Source organism: Mustela nigripes, chromosome 9 (genome assembly GCF_022355385.1).
Source record: "Mustela nigripes isolate SB6536 chromosome 9, MUSNIG.SB6536, whole genome shotgun sequence".
Classification (NCBI taxonomy): domain Eukaryota; kingdom Metazoa; phylum Chordata; class Mammalia; order Carnivora; family Mustelidae; genus Mustela; species Mustela nigripes.
In genome coordinates this window covers 53,175,232-53,194,979 of record NC_081565.1, presented here as the reverse complement: position 1 = coordinate 53,194,979, position 19,748 = coordinate 53,175,232, and the positions used below count along the sequence as shown (strand labels likewise).

At 35.6% G+C, this 19,748-nt stretch overlaps 1 protein-coding gene across 1 annotated transcript in view; it reads right to left on the bottom strand.

The window, feature by feature from the left end:
- Positions 1-505: 505 nt before the first annotated feature.
- ZDHHC21 (zinc finger DHHC-type palmitoyltransferase 21) overlaps positions 506-19,748 on the bottom strand; it is a 60,118-nt gene continuing 40,875 nt past the window's right edge. The window contains exons 7-9 of the mRNA XM_059411614.1: positions 13,656-13,772; positions 2,833-2,876; positions 506-2,284 (exon numbers count right to left, since the gene is read on the bottom strand). Of these exons, the coding sequence (XP_059267597.1) occupies positions 2,152-2,284; positions 2,833-2,876; positions 13,656-13,772 (294 nt within the window). The 3' untranslated portion in view covers positions 506-2,151. The remainder of the gene's footprint in view (positions 2,285-2,832; positions 2,877-13,655; positions 13,773-19,748) is intronic.

The following is a 19,748-nucleotide window of genomic DNA, read 5'->3' as shown; positions in this document are numbered from 1 at the left end:
AAGGAGGGAAGGAAGTGTGCCTAGAAGTGGTGTATCTAAGAAAACAAAAACCACCTTTGGAGTGAGAAACGGACCACCTCCAGCTCTCCTTGCCGAGGCAGAGGTTGGGACTGAGGACCTCCCAGGTGTGCACCTACTGCTACTATATGATGTATAAATATGTCCAAAAAGCTCCCTGGGGGGGATCTACAGTAGGCTTTGCTTTTTCTCAAGGTTCTCATCTGACAGGAATGTATACAGCATAAGGCATTTGACTGAGACCTATTTATATATCTACACGTTACTTCCCTATAACGGTTCTGTCACCAGACCAAAATTTGGTCAATATGTTAGCTTGCATGAAACTCAACCCAGTTGCATGACATGAACATACTAATTTTGTGGTTCATTAGGCTCTATAAATATACTTCTCATATTAAATTTACTATGCATCTTATCAGCACCAATAAATATTTTCATCTGCCAATTCTACATTTTTAAATAATAAAGCACTGCAGTCAGAACATAAAAGACATGGTATTTATATCTCTGAGAACAGCTTATTTGATTATTTCAGAAGATATTTACAATTCCTGGAAGAACTAACTACAGTATAGTTAATTGGCTGACAACGGAAATCTTCGGTTTCATGATTTCTCAAGTGTGACTCCTTACTCTCAAAACTAACTAAAAGAAAAATATTGATATGCTCCAAGAACAGCAGACCCCTTCAATCTTCTCTTCAAAGACTGTGAGGACATACATTTTCTAAAAAGATATATGGATTTTGCAGTATTCTAATGGAAAAAAATGTAAAGGCTGAATTTTTTTCAAAGTCTGCTAAATGTCTTTTCACACAGATCTTCTCTGCTTTCCAAGAGACCATCACCATTAGCCATTTAAATTTGCATAAGCTAATGGTAAATATAGATCTTTATATTTTCTAAGGTCATTTCTTAACATTAGCTACTAACAAATGGTCTTTCAATCCAAATTTATAGTTGGCCGATTAAAATTTCATTTTGATTTGGGTGATTATGGGTACACAAAGGTTACTTACTAATTTTTACTAGCAACTTCCTACAAATAAAATTTTATTATTTAGTTGGTCAATATCTATTACATATAAACCTTCAATGTGTAATTTTAGATGTACTAGTAGGTAAATAAAAGTAAAAAGTATATATATATATGTTTTTAAAAGCACAATATTCTTCTTTACACTGTACATTATATATTATCTAGTACACTAGCATTTTAAAAACATATTCATTCTAATATAACTGTACGAGAAAAGGTACCTGTGGAATTATTGCAAATTCTCTACCCTTTTTGCTCATCACAATCTTAGTGTAAAATAGAATTCATGCCCATGTGGTCAAAAATTCTGACTTGGAGCAATTATTTTAACAACAACCAATAATTATATCAGTGCGGGGAAAAGAAGTGAGAAAGTTAATATGGAAAAAAAATTCATCTTTCCTTTAAAATCAGGTAGGTAGTTGGTATTTTATTTTAGTGGCATTTTTATTTTGTTTTTGGTGAAGAGAAAAACAGAAAACATTATAGAGAGCTACTTCTAAGAAAACACTGCCCTTTTTCTGTTGGTTTTTTTTTTTTTGGTTTTTCATTGTTGTTCGATCTATGCTGCATTAAAAAAAATCCTGCAGCACATATAAAAGGCAGTATTGCTATTTAAATTATGATGTATTTGAAAAAGAAAACTTACATATAATATAAGGTGTATCAACTTTTGTAAACCCAAAGAAAGAAATTCAGATTTGGTTAGTACTGCTTAAGAGTGAAAAATTTAAATAAACATCTGAAATTTCCCATAAATTAAAATCTGTAACATTGTCAGTACTAAAAAAAATTATGTACAATTATTTCATCTCAATCACTGCCTTTGGGGTCTAATCACAAAAGCATTTAAAGAAATCCCTGTGGAAAGCTAATTTGAAAGTAAACATGCTTTAAAACGTAAATATAGATCTCGTATTAGTCCCACAACAGGATCAAGATCACTATTAAAATAAAGCCTGGGGCACATTATGATGCCTAAGATTGGTGGGTGGATTTTAATTGACTTGAAGACTGTCATAGTTCTATTATCAGAAAACCTGTAACGCATTTCCAGCGTGGAGGACCCATCTGTGCCCACCATCCATCTGTTTAGACGTGATTGGCAAAGTGGTAGGGAACTCGCAGTGGTTGCCTCTGCCTGAAAGGAATAAACCACAGGATCTTCCAACGAGTGCCAAAAACTTCTGAGAAGGTCTGCTGCCATGGCTTTCGGGGCCTCGATCTACAGAAGACAGCATTATTAGTGAAAGACAGCACTCCCATGGTGTACTTCAGTCAGCTAAAACAATACAGGTTGGCTGGGGATCCATTACTGGACTCTGATGAATTGTGTCCCAGCATCACAAATACAGCTTTCCTTTCATTATGGCATGCAGCTGAGTTTTAACTCTGGAGAGCAGATATTGTATCTGTGTCGTCAATCAACCTAGGGCAACTTTTGAAGCAGAGGAGAATCTCGGGATTAACAGAATGTGTGTCAACAACACAGTAGCAAATCTCTTTTGATGTACTTTCTGGGACAAATAATTTAACTTACTTTACTTAGACAAGGAACAAGAAGGATCAGTATTTATTTTGTTTTAAAACTAGCATGGCTTGAAGACCCCTACTGGAAGACTGGATTATGCCTGTCTAGCTCAGGCTTTAGACAGGGCCCCGAGAAAAAGCCAGCATTATGCTATCTTGCCACTACACACACACGTTTTTCAAATGTGGCCAGCTGTTTCCGTTTTTAAAGAAGAACACTACGGACTTCACGTTTATACTTACATTTCTTCACAACAGTTAGACATCTTTTCAATAGATGTTGTATCCTATCAAAAATCAAAGAAAAATTATACTCAGATGGAACAAAGTTACCAAGGCTTTATTCTACATCTACTTTATGAGTCTTTTCATCGTATTTAGAGAATATTCTAAAGATTTAAACAGTTTACATATGGGTACTAAGAATTTTAAATTAACTGCATACATTGCTGAAATCCCCTTGACAAAAACAGAATGAACATTACATCGTGCCAAAAAAAAAAAAAATTATTCAATTACAAAACCTCACAAAATTGTAGGAGTCTCACTTTATTAAACTATAACCTTTTATTACAGTTGCTTTCTTTGATAATTCTTCTAAAAGTCTAGGATTTATTTTTTAATTCAACTATCAGTGAACATGCATGAGAAAATAAATACCAAAATGATGAATTCAAGGCACTCATGAACAGAAAACTGCAAACAGCCCAAGAAGGCTACTAGTTCTGGACTTCTATAAACAAACACAATCCAACAAGGCAATCTACGTATTTGCCATATTACAGCACCTATCACTCTGAAAAGGAAATTGAAACTATTTCTTTAACAGAAAAAGCAGTATCTTCATAATACAATTTCTTCTTATGTGCTTTCTATAAAGCTCTAACACAAATAGGTAAGTGAAACAATTCAACAAAGAGAAGAAAGTTTCTAGATATGCCGGTTTCATTTACAATAAGAGAAAAATCCATCGCTAGGCTGAGAAACTGTGCTGGTAAGTAATAGCCAGATAACCAAAACACAAATGACACAATCTTATTTTAGACACTTATTTACATTTTAAAGAGACTTCAAAGTACTACAAAAGAAAATATGTTCTTTCTAATATATGAAAAACAGAGAAGTTTTCCTCCTCTTATCCTCTACTTCAAGAGCTCGCTCACATATGACAGGTGGACCGCGCTGTCACCAAACATGCAAGCGTCGCGGGTGGCCACGCCAATCCCAAGAACTTCTCTGGCTGTGGACCTCTCTTCCAATGATACTAACAAAAAACATTTGACTTTAAAAATCTCTTTATAGCATTTACATCAACAGCTCACAATATTAAGTTCTCAATGTATGAACAGTTGAATAACTATAGTTAGCCCACATATGAGAAAATAAATCTATTTTTTTAGACGACAAAGTCACCAATAGCAGGGTTTCATTTCCCTCTTCCCTAGGAATTTGTGACAAGATTGTAGATTAGCCACATATTCCATATTCATTAGTTTTCCTATCATGCTTTGAAATTCATGGTATCCAATGACAAGTCTATTTATAATTAACTTTCCTCAGTTCTGTTGCATAATTTCCTCAAAATAACATTTTACTTTGTGACAACACAGTCTGCAAATACATGAGAACGTTGATTGTGGGCTTAGTGGAAAGCGGGCCCTCTGCTTCCACATCTGCACGGAAAGTGAATGAAGTAATTTGAACAGGTTCTTAGCACTGATGGGCGACACGTTGCCCCACAACAATCTAGGCAGCTTGTGCAACCAGGCAAAGGAAAAGACAGGACAGAGGTCTGTAAGTGTTCTTAGGACAGGTAAGTAAATGGCCTCAAATCACAGTTGTGGATAATACTTATAAACTGTTTGCGGATAAGGAAGGCAACTACAGAGTCAGACTACTACACCTAGTATTATAGTAAATTTTTACTATGTGTAAGTTTACAATTTGATTAAAACTCTGAGGTACTTATATGTGGCTTAAATAAAAGAATCAACTTCAAAGACTTTGGATTTAGATTTCATATGGGAAAAGCTTTTATTTCCAAGTGCTTTTGACATCTTTCCAGAATCTGATTCAAGAAATAAGTAGAATAGTACCTGTTAAGTCATCATAAACAGATGGTTATTCTATCAAAGAATGTGATGTTTACCATGACTTTGTGAACAGGATTTTCGAGGCTAGCCAAAAACAGGCTTGCTTTTTTTTTTTCCCCCTCTAGAAATAGCAAATGCTTCTCTCTCTGGAACTCAGCTATCAAGAATACTGTTATAAGAAAAGAAAATGCAATTTGTATTCGAATAGCCAAACAGGCATAAACACGTCCCTTGCACTTATAGAATGTGCTCAGAACAACACAAGTCAACACGCTATCACATTCATAAACACAATAGGATCTGTAAACCAGAGGAGGAGAGAGGGTTACTAATGGCAGAACACTGAAAACCACAAGTTAATGCCAAAAGTGCCAAATGAGGTTAAATATACTGTGTGTGTGTATGTGTGTGTGTGTGTGTGTGTGTGTGTGTGTTGCAAAGCAGAGAAATGTGGACTATTTTAGAAAAAACAAACTACAAATAATTAAAATGGATCTTGGTGCAGTAATTTCATTCAGCATAAGAGTCAATACCTTTAGTGACCATCAGGAAAGAACCAATAAGATACTTGCCATCTTTGAGGAATATAAACATAATTTATAAATACTTAGTTATACATAAAACTCAACTATCCAGAAAAAATGCATTTGTCAAAGAATAAGAAACAAGTTTTTATAGTATGTTGTCTACAATCAGGATATCTATCTTACCTCCAGAAAAATATTTACACCATGATGATGGGTTTAATGACTCAAATATCTAAGACTTCTATCAATCTGCATAACTAAGAGATACATGAAAATCTTTTCCCATTTTGTTTTGAGAGAGAGCAAGCGAGCAAGCACATGCAAGTGAGGGGGGAGGGGCAGAAGAAGAGGGAGTGGACTGTAAGCAGGCTCCACACCCATGGCAGAGCCAAATGCAGAGCTTGGCCTCAGAGCCCTAAGATCATAACCTGAGCGGTTCAAGAGTTGGACACTTAACCAACTGAGCCACCCAGGCAGCCCTGCTTTCTTATTTTAAAAATAAGTTTATTTTCTAAAAAAGAATAAAGTGGAAACAGCAAGACCTATATGGGCCTTTCCTAGTTTATCAACCAATACTTTATCTTCTCCTGGGGCTGATCTTACCCTAAGAAATGATCTTTCAGGTTCAGTCTAAGAAGGTAAGTTAAAGAGAGACTATTTTCTGTTAATCATAGCTCACTCTCCTCCTTTGAAATCAGAACTCACTGTAGTCCTCATTTGAAATCATCTGTTCTTTAAGCACTAATCTCCAAAAGAGAACGAGCTATATCTTTTATCAGAGATCTGGAGTTCACACGAACAGAACATTTAATCACTCATGGAACCAAAGTGAGAAGGCCGCAGATCTTACATATATAGTCACTGAAAATCTCTTTCCAAAATAATCACTGTCTTTCTCTTCATCAAGTCACTTCCCAGCTGTATAAAACCTTAGGAAAGTTACTAAAAGTCTGTATCTCAATTTTCAAATAATCATTCCTTACTCATAGATTTTTGTAGGCATTAAATGAGTTAATATATGTTAGAACCCTTAATAATGCCTCAGTAAATGGCAGTCCTACTTTTTCCTGATATTGCCTACTATACTTTTCATTGATATTGCTTCCCACTATATATACCACTCTTTTGAGGGCTTAGAGATAACAGTATCTCAATTATATCAGAATATAACTTCTACAAGGTGGATTTTATAACGAAAGATAAAATGCGGAGACTACAGGAGACTACACAGATAAAATCCAATATTCACAAGGGGCATATACTCGAGTTGAAAAAATAAGTACTGGGTATATAAACCAAGATCATATACTCATTTATCCACCTATCAAAAATTTACTAAGGACCTATTGCTATTACTAAGGACACAGTCCTTAGCATCAAGGAGCTTATAGTCTAGTGAAAGCAGTCAAGTACACAAGAGAACTGTGCGGAAATACAGAGAATGCCAGAGAAAATGGTTACATATAATAACATATTGTACAAGTAAGCCTTAAGCTAAATACTTGAAACGGCTGGAAACCATGTTCCCAATCAACACTCCAGGTCAACTACTCTTACATTTTTTATACAAACTTATACTTTCAATAAGATTTTTGGTTACCAGTACTGGTAAGATGGTCTAATGTGCTTCTCTGGCTGAGACTTAGGGAGTAACTAATGTATTGACAAAATGTGACAGAGAAGCTTACGAATCATTGTGGGAAAGATTCATAAATTAACTATAAATACAGGATTTAGTGTTTTTGCCAATCCTACAGTAATGTTTTAAAGTCAGATCAAAAATTCATGTAGATTCAGAACATGAGAAAATAAAATGTATGTTTGCGTAAAAATGTTAAGTAAAATGAAAACTCATAAATGTTTAGCTTCTTTACCGAAAAAAGCATCCATTTAATCACTCGAGCAATTAGTAATGCTTTGAGAAAATTAAAATGCAGTATTCTTAAGGAAGAACTTCTCACAATAGATTTAAATAGTTTGTAATTACTTGTAATTTTATCAGAAATACAAGGAGGTTATGACCCTGGCCAGAGAGATGACATAACATAAATTTATTTTTCACAAACGAACACGTTTATGCTGAAGAGCAATCCAATCCCACACAAAATAATTTTGATGCTAGCAGGCATTTTTTAAAATAATGCTGTTTTATTACCATGCGACCTAACTTAGTATGTATTTAAACTAATTCTTTGGAAAGGGAGATCCTAGGTTCTATAAAGTTCTCTACACATTTCAAAGTTCAAAGAAATATCCGTGTATAATATTAAAAGCATGTAAGAAATGGCACTTAAAATCTTAATGATTTTTCTAGATTTTTAAAAGCCACTAGAAATATTATATTTCATCCAATATTACAACTAGGAGTACTCTATTAGAAATACATTTTGTTTTTCTTAAACAAAACATATAATTCAGAAAAGAAAATGCCATACAGAGCGCCCTTTATAAAAATGTTAAGTGAGCTGGGCTCAGCATAATTAGCAATGATTTCCATATTTGCAATGCTGATTTGGAGTTGAGTAAACCACACATAATTTGTACAGAGGCTATACTGAAAGATGCTAATTCACACTGATTCGGTGGGATACTTGGCAAAATTTAATTATAAGGATTAATAATCTCAGGACTACATTTCTGGGTACATATAAAAGGCAGGTAAGCCCACTAATTGTCAGACTAATGAGAATGCTATTTAATATACAATCTCATTTAAACTAATTGAACACATTTTGAACAGAAGATACTTTTCATTGCCTAAGATAACCAAGTGAAAATTAAGTCACCCCTGCCTTTGTGATTCTTTTTGTATTTATTTAAGTAATCATGAGTCAGTATGTTGGGGGGGAGGGGAGACATTTCTCCCTTTTTAATTTGAAAAGCTTTACTTTAAGCCATCTTTAGTGATTCAAGTAGAGTTCAACAATAGTACCTGTGAGAGCAAAGGCAAAAGTTCCATTTTTTTCTTTGAGAATTTAAAGCACAAAACCACAGCTAAATATGCAGCACCCTACCCTCAACCTCACCACAACTGAGAAAAGCTCTCTATGCTCCAGAGACGCCATCAAAAGCTTAAGCTATTATATCAACTCCACGGTGCCCAGAAAACAAAAATGCTTGTATACAAAACTGAGATAAACTGTCAGAGCAGTGTCATGGTACACAATGGCTCCTTGTCAGAACCCCACCAGAAGGCACTGGACCAGCTGTTACAGCGCTTCCTGACGAACTCTCCCCAAGTCCAGGGACTGAAAACATGACGAATACCATCACCCAGCACTATCAGTATCAGTGCGCATCAGATCGTACATCATTCTTGGCTGTGTGTGGACTACTGCTCAATAAGAGAGTATGACAACATCAATTACGTGAATAACAACATCACTATCCATTTCATTCGGAAACAGAAAAAGGCTAAACAGGCAAAGTAAGGAGTAATTAGAATAATCTGTTCCCTAAATAGAGAATGCGTCAAAGTAGATTGCTTTGAAAACATTTTAACTTCAATACTGAGTTTAGTAAAAAGGCACAAACATATATTTAAGCCTACGTCTAAAATGAAACTAAAAATAATCAAAGGTAATCCTTTAAATCTGGGTTGAAGATTAGCCTATTCCACAGAAGCATCTGGTTGTGTTGCAATCTTTAAACCTTGGAAACGAGATTCTTGAAATCCACTGGCTTTTAAACTTAACTTCTAGTTACTTTATCTGGGTCACAGATAATCTGCTCTTGCTAACTCTCAAACTTGACATCAGATAATCATTACTGTGATTATCCTGTTACCTTCTACTGTCAATAAGAGGACAGAATCTTCCCTCTTGCGTGGAGAGAAATAACTTATTTATTCTAAGAACAAATAATGAGGAAAAATTACTGAAAACGGATGTGCTGCTTCCTCAAAGCCTCAATTTAAACCTAAAAAAGCTTTCGTTTTGCCTGTTTGTTGTCTAATAGGACTATATTCAACTTACGTAATGACATAGTTTATATAATGAAATAATACTCCTACCGGTGTTTTCCCAAAATGCCTCCTAGTCTTTGGAAGCAGGAATAGGGGAGGAGGAAAACTCCAGTGGAAGGACTAAATTTACTATGATTGCTTTTCCTCTTTCTTTCTTATGCTACCTAACATATTCATCACTTCTTCTACATTGTGAGAGATGCATGGATTCAAATTATGACAGAAACATGTCCAGGTGTGAAATTTCCTGTGGACAGTCTTAATTTTTTTCATAAAATGAAAACAGCAAGCATACTGTACTTTAAAAAAAAAAAAAAAAGTAAGCACAGTCTCTATATTTTTAACTTTAATTAAATATTAAATTTTATTTAACTGCTAGTAATTTATTAGATTTAAAATTAATACTGAGATTTAAAACCTTAAATAATTAAGCTTTAAAGAGCCTTAAGTCAAAGTGAGGAGGAGTGCATGCTGGAAACCTTAAAAGAATTTTTCTTAATCCAAAAAGAGGGATGCTAGAAGGTCACTATGAAAACCCAGATAAATGGAATTGAAGTTGACTACAATTGTTCAAAATACCTGGATTCAAGAGGAAGTAGGGTGAGTAGAGACTGGGCTAAAAATGTCTACTTTAACACTGCATCCTTTTTTGAATGTTTCACAAATGTATAATTTCTACAGACATCAGAACTGTCTAGTACAGAGTATTCTCAGAGGGTACTATATGTATACAGAAAGAAATGAAACTTTTGAAGAAAGCATTATATAACAAATGTGGTTTCTACTTAGTTTTAGAAATACCAAAACATCAGAACCAACCTCCTCATCTTAAGATAATGAAATACTGTTCAGTATTATAGCAAAAGAAAAAAATCAGGCAATTTGAAAAATATTAACACTTTGGTAATATGGAATAGAGTCAGAACAGAATCCAATATTACACATCCTTCCAAACCAAGAAATTTAATAAATAACTTTAGTTATTCATAAGATAGTCAGTGAAAGAAATCTGAGAATTATCATTCTGGGGTATATTGGGTATATATATATATCTAATATACCCCATATATATATATATATAGATAGATAGATCTAATCTGAGAATTAGAAAGAATTTAAGATAGTGAAAGAAATCTGAGAATTATCATTCTGGGGTATATAAATAGATACCAATGATTTTGGTAAATCCAAAAGTGAAAATTCGTAAAATCTGGTAATTCTGACATGACTTACAGACAGATTATAAAGTAATTGTGAATTCGTGTAAAAGTAGAGAAAAGATTTTAGGCAAAGACCTACTCTCCTCTTCACCACTGTTCTTAATATCATGTTATCATCATTAGAGAAGTCACGAGATACTAGAAAATATTTCAAGCTGAGTAACAATAAAAATAATTTGAACAAACATTATGCAATCATGAACAGCCAATAAGAACATGAAGGAAAAAAATGGAAATAAGCATTAAGCTCTATTAATTATCTGCATGGTGAACAATTTGATGCCTGCAATTTATTTTGATACATATCAAAACACATAACAGATCGACAGACAGTCCGACATGAGATAAAACAAATACTCTAATGTTAACTGTGGTTGGGTATTCACAGCCATCAAAAGAAATGAAATCTTGCCATTTGCAACAACATGGATGTAACTAGAGCGTATCATGCTTAGCGAAATAAGTCAAGCAGAGAAAGACAACTATCATATGATCTCCCTGATATGAGGAAGTGGTGATGCAACATGGAGGCTTAAGTGGGTAGAAGAAGAATAAATGAAACAAGATGGGATTGGGAGGGAGACAAACCATAAGTGACTCTTAATCTCACAAAACAAACTGAGGGTTGCCGGGGGGAGGGGGTTTGGGAGAAGGGGGTGGGATTATGGTCATTGGGGAGGGTATGTGCTTTGGTGAGTGCTGTGAAGTGTGTAAACCTGGTGATTCACAGACCTGTACCCCTGGGGATAAAAATATATGTTTATAAAAAATAAAAAATTAAAAAAAAAAATTCTTTATAATTTCCTGTGTGTTTAGTGTTTTTCCTATAAAACCTAGGGAGGAAAGGTTATGATGAGTACCGTAGAAAGTATGCAAACACAGGTTTATACAAGAGGTACGTTTCCCTGACTGCACTCTTCCAGTTTTATCCCAAGGCTAGTTACGACTACCTGTAGCTAGCTCCCCGCCCCCAGGCAAACATTAACCACCTTTCTGTTTCTGCAGACTTGCCTATTCTGGACGTTTCATATAAATGGAACCCCACAAATACAGGGCCTTTTGTGACTTGTTCAAGGTTCTTCCGTGTTCCCAGCATGTATCAGTACTTCACTTTCTATGGCAGAATAAGATCCACTGTACGGATATCCCACACTCTGTATATCCGTTTGTCAGCTAACAGATACCTGGACTGTTCTCAGTTTGGGGCTATTATGTATGAATAATGTTGCTATAAATATTCATGTACAAATGTTTGCACAGACATATGTTTCATTTCTCTTGGGTATCCACCTAGGAGAGGCACTGCTGAATGAAATGATAATTCCATGTGTAACTTTTTAAAGAACTGCCAGACTGTTATCTATCTGAGCTGTTTTCTGTCCGCACGAGCAGTGTGTGAGGGTTCTGATTCTCTAAGTCTGGACCAATCTTTGTTATTACCTTTTTTTTTTTTTTTTAATTACAGTTATCCTCGTGTGTGTGAAGTGGCACCTCATCCTGGTTTTGATTTTCATTGCCCTGATAACCAGTGATGTTGAGCATCTTTTCATGTATTTGTTGTCCATTGGTATAACCTTTTTGAACAAATATGCATTCAGATCCTCTGGCCATGTTTTATTTAGGCTGGTTTTTAGTATTGCGTTATAGGAGTTCTCTATCCTAGATTTTAAAAAGCCCCTTATCAGACATAGGATTTACAAATATTCTTCCCCATTCCATGAGCTGTCTTTTCACTTTTTGATTGTGTACTTTGAAGCACAAAAGTTTATAGTTTTATTTATCCATTTTTTTCTTAGTTGTAATTTTCTTGTCATATCTAAGACACTATTTCCTACTCCAAATTTTACTCCTATGTTTTCTTCCAAGAGTTCTATAACTTAGATCCTACATTTAGGTCCACGATCCAATTTTAGTTAATTTATGTATATGGTGTGAGGTAAGGGCCCAACTTTACTCTTTTGCATGTGCATATCTCGTTATCCCAGCAGCATTTATTATTATTTTTTAAAAGATTTTATTTATTTATTTGACAGAGAGAAATCACAAGTAGACAGAGAGGCAGGCAGAGAGAGAGAGAGAGGGAACAGGCTCCCTGCTGAGCAGAGAGCCTGATGCGGGACTCGATCCCAGGACCCTGAGATCATGACCTGAGCCGAAGGCAGGGACTTAACCCACTGAGCCACCCAGGCGCCCCCCAGCAGCATTTATTGAAAAGACTTTTCTTTTCCCTTCTGAACAGTTTTGGCTCTCCTGTTGAAAATCAATTGACTATTTTTGCATACATCTCTGGACTTTCAATTCTAGGTCCTTTATCTATACATGTATCCTTGTGTCAGTAGCATACTTTCTTGATTACTGTTACTTCACAGTAAGTTTTAATAACCTTTTTTTCTTACTATACATTGTTTTCACTGAACATATTCTGGTAAACACTTATGTTTACATACACAATACATATGCTATACAGAATACAACAGTGGGGATCTTTTTTTAACATACATACTTATTTATACACGTCAACAAATAGTTTCTATAAAACAAATGTGTAAAGGTTGACAAAAATGACTGAGTTTTAAGGTCTGATACACACTGACAATTCACCTTTCAAAAAGATTCTGCCAATTTATCCCCATCAACTATGTAGGAGAAAACCTTAACCTACATCTTCTACAATGCAGCATATTACCAAACTTGCACATCCTTACTCAATGTAATTTTTCTCACTTTTTGAACCTCTCTGTTGTGATAAATCCTACTTTGCTAATAAATGCATGCAAAATAAATAAATAAATAAATACCAATAAGACCCAATTACTAATAAAATGTTTCTACCAGCAACTCCATTTTTCGGAATTTATCTTAAATAGTCTTAAATAGTTTCAAGAGGAAAAAGAGATATTCAAAGTAGTCTTATTCGTAATATAGAAAAAAAAAATTACAAACTAGATGCTGATCAACAGGAAAACTATTAATTAAAATATGGTATAGTCACTAAACAGTATATCCAACTATTAAAAACTATAAACATGAGTCTGTAGCCATATAGAATATGCAAATTTTTAAAAGCAGGAAACAAAAGAGTATATATACTCTGTACATTGATTATCACTACTTTAAAATTACACAGGTACATGGGAATAAAAATATATAAATGACTATGTGGTAATTTTCTCCTTTAATATCTGAACTTTTGTCACTTAGGATTAGGTACATAATTAGGAAATGTGTTCATAAATACATTACATTAAAAAAATATACTTACTGTGATGATGCCAATTAGTTGAGTATAAAAAAGTCCTGTTATCCCAACTAACATAGTAATGCCCATAAAGGCAGCTAGTCTCATTATGGCCAATTCGTGTCTAAAAACAAAGAGGTCCTATAAGAAGAAGGAAAAAGAAAGACTTAAAAACAAATTGAAAAGTTATTTATAATTTCAGTAACACTCAAGAATTAACCCATAACACTGTTCCTTATTATCTTAAAAAATATTCTCCCCCTTTTGAGTTTACTCCACTTAACCACTATATAAATATTTGAAAATTTCAAAAATAATTGCTTTTAATTTATAGTAGCATACCAAAAAATGGGATTTTTACTGCTCTCGTGTCAAAAAACCTCAATCTTACAGTTGCAAATTAGCCACACTTACGTACCGTTTGTAGCAAAAACCAAAAGAAAATAAAAACCTCCAAAAAACACAAACAAAACATACAGTGTGCAATCTTTGGTTACACAAAAGGAAATTTTATTATTCTACTTCTAAAGAATGAATGCACAAGCCTGATTCACAGTATTGAAGTTCAGGTGACCAACATAGCTGAGATTATGTCACTTAGTCAAAAAGAGGGGCAAATATTAATGATGGGATCTTGTGGACAAGTTCTCTTCAAGCCTACTTCATTCATCCATCCATCCACTCGACTACCACTGCCAAGCGCGGCGCTAAGTAACAGAAAAAATAAAAACGAGAAAGATATGGTCCATGCCCTGAAAAAGTTGCAGCTTATTTAGAGAGAGAAGCCAACTTCATGAAACTCCAAAACAGTGTGATCTATGCTCTAACAGGGATGCATGCAGAAGACTGTGGAAACACCAAGCAGTGCCTAGACAGGAAGGAGAAATGTAAATGCCGTGAGCGAACGCTGATTTCCTGGCTCACGGCATAAAAATGAGTGTCTCAAAAGTGAACCCAAGAAAGTGGTGGAAAGACAGGAAAACAAGAAGCACTTCATTTTCTCTGTAACCAAGCAGACAGACCAGAGCAGTGAGATGGAGCTCTGGAAATCTCCTGCTCCTAAGTTGTGTAGTAATACTTCCACAATGGACAGAAGCAACAGATGAATGGAAGGACCCCCCACAAAACATAAACATCCACCTGTCTTTTCAACACTGAATCAGGTTCAGGATTAAGGGTATCCTGGTAGCAACATCAAAAATAGGGAGGTCACCGAACATAAGGAGCTTGCTTGAAACAAAAAAAACTGATGCTTTTCGGTGTAGCACAATGACCACTCACCAGACTCAAGCAGAAATCGGAGTCTATACCCAAACCACTCAGTTCATACAGCAGTCAGAAATCAGGCAGTCATTTCAAATGCCCAGTGAGAAGAGCCTGACACAGAGTCCTTACAAATCATGGACGATGAAAAGATGGAGCTATGCACGATACAAGAAATTACGTGCAGGAAGTTCTGCTCTACCGCTGTTTGAAAACACAAATTTGTTCCAACGTGGTCAGTACATGAAACGACAACTTGAGCACAGCGAGGATTCTGTGTTGCTTGTGTGTGACTTCATCCACGAGAAACCCTAAACGAACATGGAAGACTGCACCCAGCTAAACGAAGGCCTGCGGGAATACACAAAACGCATGCAGACTCCCGAACACCTAGTGACCACCGCAACTGACCGTCTGTGTTAGGGGCCCGCACTCACCCACATCTGCTATTGCAACTTTTCCTCAGGTTTCAGATGACCCTCCTTCCATCACTTACTGCAACCCATCTGATGCCCGCTGCCACACCAACACAGCAGGTCTCTCTTCTAAGGTGAAGTGTCAAGTTCAGTATCATATTTGTGTATTGCTTAACTATTTAACCGGTGTGAAACCATGCTGCTGATTTTATTAGGTTCTGACCCTTCTGAGTGTCACTGACAAAGTTTCTGAGTGTTGTGCCTCCCTCTTCCCATAAGCTCTGTGGTTTTCACTGCATAATTTTGCATAGTAGGGTGAATTTCAGAAATGCACATATGGTGTTACAGTAGAGCTGGGTGTAATAAAAATACCATATATGACCAAATAAAAAGCATCTTCTCTTTTCCCAGTGAAAAGCTTTTAAACAAATTTTGCCAGCTAGAATTTATAAATGTTGGGGATGATGAGATTAAAAGATCTAACGCTAATATTACATTTATTCACAGGTTGCACATTTGGATTTAAGAGTATTCGTGTAAAACAGTAAAATACTTGGAGAAATTTCTTTTTATCACTCTTAACATTTTCAAAACACAACTGCATTCCAAGATTGCACACACAAAATTAACATGTTCAGTACTAAATCCAAATCTTGGTCATTTAGCAAAGTTCTTCAGAGCATAACATCTTCACTTTATTTTAGATTTTTTGTTTTTAATGTAGCACTTTTGGGATCTAAAAATTCACTTGGAAAACTTTATCCAAATCACAAGAACCCGTGTGCTATTCGAGATGTTTCCTACATATTCAGTGTTATGACTGAATGTATCTTCCCCTAAATCCATATGTTGAAGTCCTAATTCCTAGTACCTCAGAATGTGACCGTCTTTGGAGACAGGGCCTTTAAGGAGGAGAATAAGTTAAAACAAGTCCCTTAGAGTGGCACTAATCCAATCTGACTGGTGTCCCTATAAGAGGAAACCAAGAAACACGGACACCAGGATGCTCATGCAGAGAGGAAAGACCATGTGAGGACACAGCGATAAGGTGGCCCAGATGCAAGCCAAGGACAGAGGCATCTTAAGAAACCCAACCTGCTGACTTCAGGCTCTTCGATATCCAGCCCAGAACTACGAGAAACGGAGTTTCTGTTGTGTAAGCCTTCCAGTCTGCAGCATTTTGTTATGGCAGCCTTAGCAAACGGATATTCTAACTGTATTCCTTTATCATTTTCATTTTCCCCATTTTTCGTTAAGCGATGTGCTTATATCCAGGAAATGCATAAGATGTAAGTTGAGTTTCGAGAAAAGTCACACCATCCTCTCAAGAATGAGAACATGTGACAGCACACAGAGCTTTCATCTGTGCATTCCCTACCCAGCACATTCTCTCCCTCATCCCTACCCTGAAGGTAAAGGTTACTGACTCACTGTTCCTGCCATTTGGATACAACCAAGTTTTAGTTGTATGTTGCAGATGCTTTCTACACTGAGTCTACCTTTTCACTGTCTTTATGGCATATTTTGATAACTCCAAGGGTTTCAATTTAATGTAGACCAATGTATCAATCTTTTCCTTCAGTGCTTTTCATTTCTTGTTTAAGAAGCCTTTCCAATCCTGAGGTACTAATGGCACTCTCCTACATTATTACCCAAAGCCTTTAAAAGCTCTGTAGCTTTGCCTTTCACATTTAGGTCACTAATCCATCTGGAACTGCTGTTCATTCTTTTTCTGCACAGTGTAATACAGGGGTCTGAATTTACTTTTATTATATGGATATCCATCTGTATTTTCAGAAAAAATTTCTTTAGTCTTTCAAGTTACACAATCAGAAACACACTCTCTCTCTCACTCTCTCTCTCTCTCTCTCTCTCTCTCCCCCTCTCTGTGTCTCTCTCTCTCTTAAGCTTCATATTTTTCCCACAGAGGTCTTGTACTTTTTTGGCCATATTTAATTCAGGAACTTCCTGTTTCTATTATAAATGGTTTTGCTATTAATTTTATTGTCTAAATAGTTGTCTGCATACACATGATTTTTTTTCTAATCTTAATGTGATAAAAATACTGATTTTCTAATGTAAAAACTGCCTTTCATGTCTAAGATAAACACAACTGGATAAGGCTGGTTATGTATATATCCAGATTCAGTTTGCTAATATTTTATGTAGAGGCTGTTTATCTATGTTCATAATCGGACTAGCCTATAATTTTTTCTTTCTTCATTATCTTTGATAAGTTATGTATTTAACATATGCTAAACACCTAAAACAAGTTGGGGAGAGTTCCCTCTTTTTATTTTCTTTCTAAAAGAGTTTTTATAAGACTAGAATTATTGTTTCCTTTCATATTTGACAGAGGTAGAACTCACTGATAAATCTGTGAATATTTCGTGCACAAGTTTTAACCACTCACTCATGGTTACAGAACTCCTCCTGTTTCCAATTTCCTCCTGAAGCAATTTTCTTCTTAGAGCTATGCTATGCTTACAATCAGGAAGCTCAGTACTGTTAAAGATGTCAACTCCCCAAACTGATGTATAAAATTAATACAAGTCCAATAAAAATCCCCACTGGCAGAGCATATAATCTACTAATGGTGGACTATATGGGGTTTGGTTTTTTTTAATTTAAAAAAAGGTTGTTTTTTTTTTTTAACTCTAGGTTACTTTTCTTTGTACAAATTGCTAAGTAAGCTGTATCTAAATTTCATGGGAACAAACAAAACACAACAAATACCATACCACTCCTATATAAAAAGAAAATGGTGGGAGGGTTTGGCTTATTGCATGCATTCTCAATATAAGTAATATGGCCCCCAAAGGAGGGAGAAAACTGGTGCTTCCAGGGGAAAAAAAAATCACCTACTTCAATAGTTTTGTGGCAATACACAAATCAATCCTACCTGACAAAATCTTATTCCTTAGTATTTAATTTCATAGAGGGAAGAGGAGAAAAGGCCTAAAAAGGCTCCTGAGGGAGCAAAAATAATGAAAAAAGAGGAGTCTCCACTGGATAAGAAGATTTGCTATAAAACTATAGTTATGACAGCATGCTGCAACCACAAGAACAGACAAATAGACCAACGAACTAGAAAGAACCAGAAACAGATACAGACATAGACGGCTGCGTTTCTGACAAAGATGGCACTGCAGAGTGGAAAGAATTATCTTTTTTAATAAATGGTGCTAAATCAATTGGCTATCCATCTGAGAAGGAAAATGAAACCCGACTCATACCTCATGGGAAACACAAAAATCAATTCCAGGTGGAAATGTAAAAAGAATATAATACTTGGAAGACAACGTAAGAGAATTATATTGATGATTTGGGGATAGAAAAAGCCTTCTTAAATTGAACCCAAAAAGCACGAACTGAAAAAGACTGATAAGTTGAAGTACATGAAAATTAAAAACTCCTGTTCATCAAAAAATACCATCAACAGAGAAAGGGTAAGCTAGAGAGCAGACAATACTTATTACACATACTCAAAACAGAGCTCAAATCTAAAATGCTCTACAATTAGAAAAAAACAAAAAACAAAAAAAGTGAAATAGCTGCTCCCCCCACACCACTACCATAGGCAAAATACTTACACAGGTACACTGCATGAAATAGGCTATTCATATGTTCAGTAAGCATATGAAAGGGGCTCAACACCATTAGTCATTGGAGAAACACAAATGAGAACACAATCAAGTACTGCTCATCTCCAGCAAAATGGTTAACTTTAAGAAGACCTGAACCAGGAATGCCTGGGTAGCTCAGTTGGCTAAGCATCTGCCTCCAGCTCGGGTCATGATCCCAGAGTCCCGGGATGGAGCCCCACATCAGGCTCTCTGCTCAGCAGGGAGCCTGCTTCTCTCCTTTCTTCCGGCTCATGCTCTATCTGTCTCTCTCAAATAAATAGAATATTAAAAAAAAAAAGAAAAAGAAGACCTGGACAAGTATTAGTGGGGCTGTGAAGCACTCTGAACTTATATTCTCTATTAGTGGAGGTTTAAATTCATTGGACCAGTTTGGAAAACTGGGTAACAGTGTCTAAAGGAACACAGATATATCCTTTGAACATTATCCACTTCTAGCTGTAAGTCCAAGGGAAATACCTGCACACATACAGGAGAGACAAGGCTACTTCCTGGCCATTATCCGTAAGAGCCCCAAACTGGAAACAAGGCAAGTGTCCATCAACAGAATGGATAAATAAATAGTCTTAAGTTAAATGAAATACAGTTGACCCCTGAACATCAGTCTGACCTGCACCAGTCTACTTATATCCAGATTTTTTCCTATATTATATGTATATTTTCTTTTCCTTACACTTTTACTAATAACATTTTCTTTTCTCTAGCTTACTTCATTGTAAGCATACAGTATTTGATACCGATATAAAATATGTGTTAACCGACTGTTTATCTTATTGTTAAGACTGCCAATCGAC